This window comes from Bombus vancouverensis, chromosome 4 (genome assembly GCF_051014615.1).
Source record: "Bombus vancouverensis nearcticus chromosome 4, iyBomVanc1_principal, whole genome shotgun sequence".
Taxonomy (NCBI): Eukaryota; Metazoa; Arthropoda; class Insecta; order Hymenoptera; family Apidae; genus Bombus; species Bombus vancouverensis.
In genome coordinates, this window is record NC_134914.1 from 14,695,166 (window position 1) to 14,707,342 (window position 12,177).

The 12,177-nt window shown below is 31.6% G+C and overlaps 1 protein-coding gene across 1 annotated transcript; it reads left to right on the forward strand.

Annotated features, from left to right (window-relative positions):
* The first annotated feature begins 5,255 nt into the window (after window positions 1–5,255).
* Stam (signal transducing adaptor molecule) lies at window positions 5,256–11,717 on the forward strand. The gene is made up of 10 exons (XM_033350691.2): window positions 5,256–5,684; window positions 6,423–6,583; window positions 6,652–6,897; window positions 7,147–7,222; window positions 7,302–7,511; window positions 7,635–7,754; window positions 7,825–8,013; window positions 8,377–8,603; window positions 8,687–8,925; window positions 9,228–11,717. The coding sequence occupies exons 1-10, from the start codon at window positions 5,642–5,644 to the stop codon at window positions 9,340–9,342; spliced, it is 1,626 nt and encodes a 541-aa protein (XP_033206582.1). The 5' UTR covers window positions 5,256–5,641; the 3' UTR covers window positions 9,343–11,717.
* The last annotated feature ends 460 nt before the right edge of the window (window positions 11,718–12,177 follow it).

Here is a 12,177-nt window from a genome sequence, read left to right on the forward strand (position 1 = left end):
GGCAACGAAAACGCGATCACCATTCGTCCTTTCTCCGCTCACCATCGAAAACGAGTTTCAATCTGCTTATCTGTTTCCTGTAAGATTGTTGCAAAATTGTTACAAGAAGGATTCACTGAAAACAATTAATCTAGCTTAGAAAATATTACATGCCAATCGCTAGTGGAAATAGAATTTGCAAATAATCTGTTTTATGTATTTTTACATGATCGTAGAATATTTTTAAGACATTAATAAAGAAGATAACCATCGGCAACGAAATGATAAACTGAATTAAAAGAATAATAAAAATTATAAATAAAATAAAAAAAGTACACGCTTTTATGACTAAAGATTGCTATAATACATGTTACCGATTGGTTATTATTGTAAGACTGATCACTGTCGTGACGTAAGATTCGAGAATTGAGCGAAAGTTTCGATCACTTTCTGTTAAACACCTCCGTAAACATCTGCCAAATTTCGTTATGGTTTTGCCAAAGATTACATAAGAACCTCGTTTAATAATTTACCAAAAACATTTTTGTATTTTTAAAAAATTTTTTTAAAATTCACTTTTTAAAATTCATACGATTAATATTTGATATACAAGAGAAGGAAGAAATTTAATCGAAAATAAATTATATCAATTTTACTGACAATAGTTTAAAGTGTTCTATACCGATTATGTAAGAAAACGTATAGGTACTGCAAAATAAATGATGGATGTTTCATGCTACCTATGCACAAAAAATGTTTCCATTTCCTTTCTCTAAATTTCTTCACCATAAAACTTACGATTAGCTATTTTATAGAAATAAAACATTATTTGTTCAAGACTTTAATTAATCCTTGCGTCATCTATTTGCGATCCATTTCTTACCTTTTAAGGAACATGAGCGGATTCAGACTATCACAATGCTCGAGATGTATGCTCTTCCTTGTATGATGCCCGAGCCGAACTTTCTTCCTTCGTACGGCTATGGTACACTATCGTCCAGAAGTACAATGCTTCGTTTCATGCAAAATTGTTTAGTATGTATGACAAATGAATTTATAAAAAAACTTTCTATGATTTAGTCATTTAAAGATAACTTTTAAGAAGCATCTATATCCTAAGTTTCTTCTTCTAGTTTCTTCATTTCAAAAAAGGAATTTTCATTCTTTTATAATATGACTTTTAAGAGTAAGTTAGCTTGAAATTAAAATTTTTTAATTTTAAGAGAAAATTTTTCTGGAGCTTCATTTTTTCTAAATTGTCAATTTGAAAAGACTTTGTTCAAGTACCTCTTTTGAGACGTAAAGTATTGAAATAGAAATGTAAGAGAATTTTAAAAGAAACTAAAAAACACTGTTTCTCGCAAATTTAAGTGATATTATATCGTGCTAGTAAACTAGTAATATTGCTAGAATTGCAGGCGTGACCCTAAACTTATGGACGATAGTGTATAACCATTACTTTCTTCGTCATGCAGAACATCCAAGCAACCGTTTGTTCCCAATTCCATCGATGAAGTAAGGCACCTCTTACAATCTTCTAAAGCTGTTCCTATTAGGCAAAAATAATTACAATTGTCGAGTAATATAAAAAGAATCGATCATCGGTTCAAAGAATAAAAAATCAAACTCGCGCGATACTACATAGAACAAGTTACCTAGAATACCCTAAATTATAATCGCAATTTTTCATTCTTTCGCGTCTCTATACATACAATAATCTTCAAGAAAAAACAAACCATTTTTAACGTACTTCTAGCAAACGGAAGTAAATTTAACAATACTTACTTGACAAACGTTTCTAATCATGAAATATCAGTATATTATTATGAAATTGCACCCGGAAAGCTGTGGTTTTTCTCCTCAAATATCAGAGTACACACTTTCGTCGATCAACGTGTTTTATAGATTGTAATACTCTTTGAAAGATATATCTTCGTGATGAGATAAAAAGAAGACAGGTACACCTGTATATCGTGATTCGCTGTTGAAATTCCCCTATCGAAAAACAGCAATACAAAGATCAAGAGAACTGTATTACATAAGGGAACGCAATATTCGTACTGTTTATCAGACACGAGACATCTCGGAAGAGCGAGACGGTTCGTGGAAAAAAAGTATTGTGTGGACGGATATATCGCGGATGGGAAAAGACGCTTTCCTTTATGCCCGTGAATCTCATTAAAAAGCGTTTCACCTGTACGAAGGGGAGAGGAAGTGAATTTTAACGAAAATATTCTCGTAGTTTCGATTCTTCGCCGCAGGAGGAACCTTGTTACCCCTTTATACAGTTATTAGAGTAACGTTGTATTGTTTGCTCATACCGAATCTCAAGTACTATAGTTGGTTACATGATATAATTTTGTCTTTAGGATTACGTAAAACAATATTGAAATATTACAATTTTGTTTATGATAATCATCTTCCCGTGTCAGTCAAATTCTTAATCAAGTTCCATGTTATTTCGGGTGACTCTGATAATATAATTTAAGAATTTGTCGTAGAACGTAAATTTCAGGCCATATTAAATTTGAATAATATTTTCTAATTACTTATTCAATTTTGTTGTCGGTTCCAAATACTCTAATATAGACTTCGCATATAATTATAAAAGTGCTTCACTAATAAAAAGAAAATGCTAAGTTTTAATAAATCGTACAGTTAAAATATTATTCATATTACTTACATTTCTGTCGAATCAGGTTTCGTTTGTCACAGACGTCTTATGAATTAAATCATTGCAAGAAACCGGAAAATGGAAGTCACAGCACCTTACATTTCGTAAGACCAAGCAATGTTAAATGTAGGTGGAAGATTTCCAACTGGACGTAGCTAGTTTGCAAGAAAACAGTGTAACATAATTTACCTTAAACAATACAATTTTGCCTGCCGTGTTGCCTGCTTAATTTTCCCCTTGTCTTACAGGGTAATTGTCCAGATAATTTTCTGTCCTCGTATTCGTAGTGTAATTGTAATATCTCGATGCACCATGAAATTTACATAAATTACAAGTTAGGAAAATTATAAATATACATAAAGAATGTATACGAAAAATACATAAGTATGCTTATCATAAATTTCTCCTTCTTGTAGATATTTCCTATACTACTACGATATTTCTACATAGAATTGTTACAAACTGTTATAAGACTATTACTAATATATGCATATAGTATAAGTACTATTATTAATTTTTATCTTTCCTTGCCTTTCAAACATAATTGTTATAATTATTTCACTCTACTGTATAATTTCTCGTCTACATCGTTTCTCACTTTTCTATAATACTTTACGTCTTATCTTCGACATCGGAAGCTGCTACTTCTCATCCGTAACTTAATAACCGCCATTACGGGACCGTCAAGACGCAACAATACTTTATTGATTATCCTCCTTCACCAATTGCTCCCCAGAATTGCTTTTTGTCCTGCAATAATTAAACGTGTACACGTGTGCGCTTTCACCCGTTATTTATAACTAATAACGGAAGCATGTACGTAACGTAAGTTCATAGACTACTTCCTCTGGCATTCTTCCTCCTCTTGCGAATTCTAAGAACATCGCGAGATACCTAAAACAATCCCTCTTGACATAAAAATTATTTTTAGGGGATAATATACTGTAACTTGGCAATAAATAAAATAATAAATTGATGATAGCAAATTTTTCAAACCACTGACAATTTTAAACAAATAGAAACCGTTCTTATATTTTGTTTCTTTTAGAAAGTATCAAATGTTTCAAATAGATTCAACGTATCACTTCCGTTGAAGCTTCTATTACAGATTCCGTCAGAACTACAAAACATACAGATGCTAATCATTGCTTTGTTTTATTCAACGTAGATAAATCATTTGATCATATCGAACAGTGAAAGTGATATTTAAACATTTGAATGGAGATAGAAATCTTCGAGGCTTTCACGACCTGGATATACAATCGATACCAAAAGGACAAGGACTGCACCCGGAAGCTTCTATAAATAACAATGCAGAGTAGGAAAGTTATCGATATAATTAAAAGTTATATGATAATTTCATGATACTAGATATCAAAATACTAATAAAGACCATCAAAATTCATGGTTATTGCATAATGTCAAGGTGATTTTCAACAAGCACAATGACAGCACATTGTAATTTGACAAACATGATGACAGCCTGATTGTCAGTGTATTATGCAGAAATTATGTGATGCAGTTTATTCCCAAGGTTTGGAAGCCTGGGACAAATGCAAAAATTGTTCGTGAAACCACAATGAACTAGAGACTCTTTCGTTATGTCGTTTCGTAATAAACCGCGCATCTCTCTATTCTTTAAGTTTTCCATACTCAGCTTTTGACAGAATCTTCGATCTTCTTTCGATGAAAAATCTGTGTGAAAAGGTTTTCAATTTACAACCACAATTTATAATATTCCAGGCTCATTGAAAATATAAATAATAAAGTCATTTAAGATTCAAATATGATGCAAGTGTCTTCTAGAATTTCATAATATGCTTTACTTTACCTCATTCTTTTTAATAAGCTATGAACATAAAAAATATAACTCTAGCGCTATAAATAGCGCTAACTTATTCTCGCAAGTTAAATTTTAAAATGGCGGTAATTACATCAATTTCACTTTATATCATCTTCGGTATCATTTACTTCGGTGCACTTCGGTTATCTTCGGTATATTTCGGTATATTTCTTACCGCCAAACATGATACCTATATCAAGAGAATATATTCAGAAAATATGCACAATACAAGACAAATAGTAGAATTGTAAAAGAAGAAGAGGAATCAAATGATGTTCATGAATTTAAGAGAGGAAGCAAGTGCGATGGAATCAAACGCAACTCATTATTTCATAGTCTAACCATGTGTTCTACGATCAGTGAATCATATTATTTGAAATTTTTGATAATACAATTGCATTCAATAATGTGTGTAATAAAATAATGTTTCTTTGTAATAATTTCTGTCATATTCGATCACCTTCTTCTATATAAGCACTGGCTACGTCTGCACCTCATCCCTGCCACTAGTCTACTACAGCGAATATCCAATGTCACGTCTATTATGTATCTTGTCTCTGAATTCATGTAGTATGAATGTACATACATTTTACACACAGAATGTTATATGTACTGAAATGATAAGGTCGCGTGTGACACGAAAATGGTAATGGGACTCGTATGGTAAATCATACTTTCATAAACTAATTTCACAAGTTCTTCGCCAGATGGCAGATAGTAGGACGCAATAGTTTACGATGTATCGATTGTCGATGTTCATTTCAATGTCTTTATCGAAAAGGAACGAATTGCGCAAATTATCAGTAATTTTAATCGCTATACATATTTAATCCTTCAAAGCATGAATCGTTTATCTGAATTCCCCGTGGCCGTACGGTGAACTCATCGATTAATCGTGTAATTCGTGACGCGAAACCGCTCCCGTTTGACATTACGCTCGAGATGATTCGATAGTATCGAGGTTTTTTGGCAGGTCGAAAGAAAGATGTCCCTCGATGGTAGATTAGAATGTTATTAGTCATTCGGTGTCGTGTTTGTAAGTAAATATCAGCTGGATGCGTAGAGAAGAACGTAACGTAATTCCGTGACAGCGCGTAACGGACGTAACTGTCGAACATAGATCGATTAAAGGAACCACGTCGAAAATGGGTCTTTTCCAGAATTCCTCGCCTTTCGACGCTGACGTTGGTGAGTGGCAGACTTCTCCCTAGCCTTAATTCACTTATAACACGATTGTTCCTGCATCAGACTACTTTAACCCTAGGAAACAAATTTTAAATCCTATGACAGCTCATATCTATTGTTTCTCTGTGCATACGTTGGATCTGGTTTTTCATTTTTTTTTTTTTTATGCAACGTCAAAATTCCACGTTTGATGGATGCATTAAGCGGTTGTTGACATTTGACCTCTAATTAAGACATCAGATTTTGCGAATTACTTCAACCTCGCTTTTGTATCGCCTTGACCGATTACTCCCGTCACGTCTACGAAAATGCTCGTTCATTCTGATAAAAGCATAAATCACGTAGAGAAATATTCGAGACGTTCAAATCGTAGGAATTTCCTGAATGCTAACTGTTCTTTTTGGAATTCATACACGGACAGAGCCAGATTTCTCTTTAATTTGCAACGCGAAACGAGCCTGATACGAGCTCACACCTTTTATTATTTATTCAATTTGTTAGGAAGTTGTGTACAAGTTGTGGTACAAACATGTATATGAGATTGATACTCCATGATGTTCATATGTTTGAGGAAATCATTGAAGAAAAAGAATAAAGTTATCATATATATATATATTGCCTAATTTAAATATTCAGTAGTACTTTTTATTAGGAAATTTGCGATTGGAATGGAATAATGCAAATTGATACTCTATTTCCCTTATCATATCTTATGCATTTCTTATAATTTTTTTATAATAGAAAAGGCAACCAGTGAGAAGAATATGTCTATAGAATGGGGAACTATGTTGGATATTTGTGATAAAGTGGGAACTTCTACCCAAAATGCAAAGGAATGTTTACGGTCGATTGTTAAAAGACTATATTCTCCAGATCCACACATCGTTATGCAAGCATTAACAGTCAGTATATCTTTCAAAATGTAACTTTAAACCATTGTGTAACCGATATTCATTGAATGTGGATTTAGTTGTTAGATGTGTGTGTCATCAATTGTGGAAAAACATTTCATCTGGAAATTGCATCAAGAGAATTTGAAAATGACCTGAGGAAGCTTGTTAATCATTCTGAACCAAAGATTGCTGAAAAAATGAAGGTACTTTTAAAGAAATGGGCTGAAAATGATTTCAAAACTGATCCTCAGTTAAATTTAATTCCAAGTTTGTACAATAAACTTAAAAATGAAGGACATGACTTTACTTCTACATCAGATACGGTAAGTTTCCTTCCATCTGAATTCACATATAAGTTGAATGTAGTCTTTTATTTAAATACTAGTAAGATAAGACTATCATTTATTGACGTTCTGTGTTTTTCCTGCAATCATTCATCAAGAGAATAATTATTCCATTGAACCATATGGAATTATTTATATAGGTTGATAGATTATTTCGTATGCATCAAATAACTATAACCACAAATAATTGTTGTATTTAGTATATCCATTTTCTTTTTTTTTTTTTAGCCCAAACGTATAAGTGTATTAAGTAAAGATCCAAATGTAGTAACAAATTCACAAGAAGAGGAAGACATTGCAAAAGGTACCTTCAAATTGTTGAAGAATATTTAATAACATTTCCCCTAGAATTGCAAAATTAAATTAATTACTTTCCATTCTAGCCATAGAACTTTCTCTTAAGGAAAGTAAAGCTCATAGTCAAGCATCCTCTTCACATAACTCACCAGCATCTAATAAATACACCAGTTTATACCCTAATGTAAGTTCTGCACTTGGTGCCTCCAGCAACTCCGAAGGCAGGAAGGTCCGTGCTCTGTATGATTTTGAGGCAGCAGAAGATAATGAATTAACATTTTTTGCAGGCGAAATAAGTATGATTTGTGTTCTTTGAAAATTTAATCTCAAACAGTTATATTTTAATTACAGCTAAAAAGATGTGACTATAATAAATTTATTGCGTAATGATGAAATTATTGTTATCAACTGAATTTTAGTTAACATATTGGATGATTCTGATCCAAACTGGTGGAAAGGCAGTAACCAAAATGGAGAAGGACTATTTCCCTCTAACTTTGTTACTGCAGATTTGTCTATGGAGCCTGAACAGTTTACAAGTAAGATATGAAATATTAAATTATTCATGTGTTAGTTAAAAATAAGTACTATATATAAATTCACATATAGAATTAGAACACAGTAACAAAAAAATGGTTCAGTTTGCTGAAGAGGTAGAAGTAAAAACTGTAAAGAGAGAACCAGAAGTGGTTGAAGTTGAAATAGATGAAAGAAAGATGGACAGACTTTTACATTTATTACATGAAGCTGATCCTCAATGTGATAATTCGGATCCACAAGAAATGCTTGATTTGGAAGGTACTGTATTTATATCTTAAATTGTACTATAGGATTTATTTATTCAGAAATATTAGAAATTGGGATTTCCAATGATTATCCTATATGATAAGTTTATTGATAGATGGATTTATTTACAATGGATTAAACAGAAAACAATGGTTATTTAACGTGAACTAAATATAGTAATGTGCTATAACTAAGATAACTAAATGGGCCGCTTGGCCCATTGAAGTTTCCCAATCCTTTCGGCCTGTCGGCACTTAGGCTTTCTCGCAACATTTGTATTTCACCCGATATTTCTTGGGCAATCTGTCTACAATACCACAATACATTATTTTATATCATTACTTATATTAACTATTAATTTTATAACAATTTTAGAACAAGTTACTGCTATGGGACCGTTAATAGATGCAGCTTTAGAAAAAGTAGACAGGAGGCATGCACAGCTAACTCAGTTAAGTTCTGATCTGGTGGATGCTCTTAATTTGTATCATACATTGATGCGAGAACCACCACCTCCTACACCATCAAATTATACCCTACCTAAGATGCCACCTCACATAAACCCTTATCAGTTTCAAAATCAGGGACCACCACCTCCACATGTAAGAATTTAATATATATTTCAATTTCTTTTCAATAAATGATATTCTTATTTAAGTTAAAATGAAATGTTTGAATTTCTTAGATATTTAATGGAGTACCTCCACCTCATCAAACTTCCTTTCCTGTTGGAGGTGGTCCACCTGGGCCATATAATGCGACTATACCACCTAACGAATACATGGGTCCTGCAAGCATGCCAAACATGACATTACCACAACATTTCCACGTGCAACCAGCGGGTTCGCATCAGCACCCACCAGGAGGACATCCTCATGGACCACCTGTGCCAGAGCAAAGCAATGTACCTTACTCACATCAAGGGTATGTGTTGATATACACGTGATATAAGATATTTGAAAATTCCACTTATAATATATTTATTCAGAGATAATATGTATAGTACATGTAAATAGTTTAATAATATAGGTCTTAATAGCTTTATAAAGAAGAGATTAATACAATATTTAATCCCTTTTGTGACTAAAAATTACTTCTTTCTGTTAGTGTAATATGAGAAAGTCACATTAATTTATGATTGTTATAAATCGGTCATTTAAGGGATTAATGAAAATATACGTTAGAAAGAAAAAGTTTATAAAGAAGCATTTAATGATATACAACAGATATCCACCTCAAACTGGTACTATGCCAGGACCATATGGTCCACCAGGACCAACAGGACATCCGGTAAGCCAACAACCTCAATATGCTCCATCAAATGGGCAACACATGATGTAAAGGGATGCTACATGTTTCAAATTCACCCTGTACTGTAACTCAAGCTATACAATATCACTATATTATAATTATTTAAATAAACATACCCGAAGTAGCCAAAGATACTGGGTTTTTGATGAAAGTTTTGCATTCGAAACTTACCGTGTAAGCTTATTACAGACACATACACGACGAAATAACTAAAAAATGCATTAAGCGAAATGCGAATTATTTTATTAACGTTTGATTACCGTTATGGTATATATTCTTCTCAAAAAGCGTTTGTGTCAGTCATTGATTCAGTTTCAATTAACACATTCCTTTGATTCGTTAGCAACCGCTATTTCGTTTCGCATTTCAACTGTAACAACCTCGTTACATTCAAAGTGTTGAAGTGAAAAATAATGCACGGAAAAGTCAGAAAAAAAGAAAAAAATACTGAAATATAAAATCAATTTATAAATATTGATATATTGTTTTTAATCATACGTCGAAATTATATCGCGTAACAATTTTATTATACTTATTTATAATATGTTGTATAAAGTTTATCGTATGTTTGTAATAAGTTCTGAAGAAAACTGCACCGCCGTTTAACGTATAATTACGCTAGTACACAAAAACTGTACACAAAAAATGGTGGAGACTGTAATCGAAAGAACTACCGTATTTTATAGTTTTTTACTATCATTCATTATTAACAACTATGAAAGGTCCTTAATATACGATTGTTAAAATATGAAAATTCTTTCCTTAAATAAAAAAAAGAAATACAGAAAGAAAAAGAAAGAGTTAAAGATCATAGTAGCTTTGAAAGAAGCAGCTCGAATTAAATATTGTCGAGGTACATATAAATTTAAGAACAATTATCACGACAAGACGTTTGAACTTGGTCTAGTCTGTCCACTGTGTATAATAAAACATATTTCCTATTAATCGCTTATCGAGAAATCTGCGAGAAACTTTTTATGAATTGTTAATGCATAATACTCGCATATAGTTGCGTTCATACCGTCGTAAAAGCGGCCCTGTCTGTGTTAAAGAAAAAAACGAAAAATAAGAAAAACATAAGGAAAAAGACGACTGTATTCTTTTAAACTTACATTAAAATAGGATTTAAAGGTTTAAAATTAGAATAATGCGATTCTCAAGGATTTCTTTAATAGGCCTTTATTTTTAAGATATTTATAAGTGAAGTTTATATTTCGAAGTTAAAACATGATATTAGTACCAATTTATAGGCCAAGAGAAAGTTTTAGTAGGTCAGTGAGTGAATCACTGTTAGACTGTAATTTCAGATTTGTTGAAGTACAAAAATGAGCAAGGAAAGTAATAAACCCGATAGATTATGAAAATTACTTTTTGCATATATGAAACATACAATAAAAAAGATACTTCATTCGCATGAATTTCTCACATTACATTAAGTCTAATAGTAAAATGTATATAATCCCGTATTTGAAATCTGTATACTAATTATCACTCTTATTTGATTTGAAATAGTTTATATTTCTTATGAACTAATTAAAATAGTTAAATTGAAGTGTTTCTTTTTTTTATGTATATTATACTTTCAATTTAACTTCTCTTTATACAAGTTACTTTTTTCTAATTTCTTAGTAATTAATAAGCAATAAATATCTACATACACACGTCTAAAAATAGATTGTTAATAAGTTTGAAAGAATTTGATTCAAAGCTGGAAACAATCTCAAATTTAATATAACTTAAAGGGGTTGCTTCGTAACTCGAATTGAAAATTAAACGTATGTAAAGAATTTCTTCTAACGAAAATATTGTAAAGTACATCATTGTAAAGTATGACATCTTTCCATCTAATGAACATTGTAATAAGCATATATATAAACATTCTTATAAAATGTACAATCATTTAGACTCTTAGATTCTAAGTTTTCATTAGGTTCAAGTATGCATTTTTTTATCATTTTTCAAGTTTCATTCGAGACACTGAGTAACCCCCTTAATGTTTCTCAGAAAAGACAGGGCGCATTGATACGATAGTGCAATATATACTTGGGCGGCATAGGAATTTAAAAGAAACGGAATAAACTGCGTCGATAACGTGTAGAAAGAAAAAAAAATGAAATAAGATCATGTAAAAATCTTGTAAAGCAATGTCAGTAAAAAGAAGCCACATATGTGTAAAAGTAAGTCACATACAGATGTATTGAGCGAAAAAAGAAGACTAAGGAAGAGGAGAAAAACGTATACTGTACTTTGTATATGTACCTAGAGAAAAAAAGAGAGCGAGTGAGAGAGAAAAAAGAGACATAGAAAGTGATAGAGGAATAGGTCTTATTACAAAAAAAAAGAAAAATAGATGTAATTTACATTGTAAATGTTACGTTGCCATTAAACTCTCATTATTTACGTAAGTGATACTGAATTCCTTTGTTATATTTTTGTGAACCGTATCGTTCAAAGTCTGTAATATAACATTTAGTTTTTTAGTATTTCAAAAAAAATGATCTTGAATCATCTAGTTTGGACATCGTCTAATGTACAGAATAAGTCATACATAAGGAAAATAAATGATACGTTTGGATTTGAATAATTTACTCTAACACTAATATTTATATAATCTTAGATCCCTCTTCTTTTCTATCACCTTATATACACAATGTCCTAATAAAATCGATTCAAGATTGCTCATGACATTTACGTAAATAGAAAGATCACGTGTTTTACTTTTTACTCTGTGGGATTTGACAGGAAACGATCAAACGTTCGCAGTTAGATGTTTGAAGAAAACCTTGTTTGATAGAAACTGATAGACTCATAAATAATATCAAAATGGTTTTGAAAAAAGAAGTATAATATTTATTCAGTGTATAT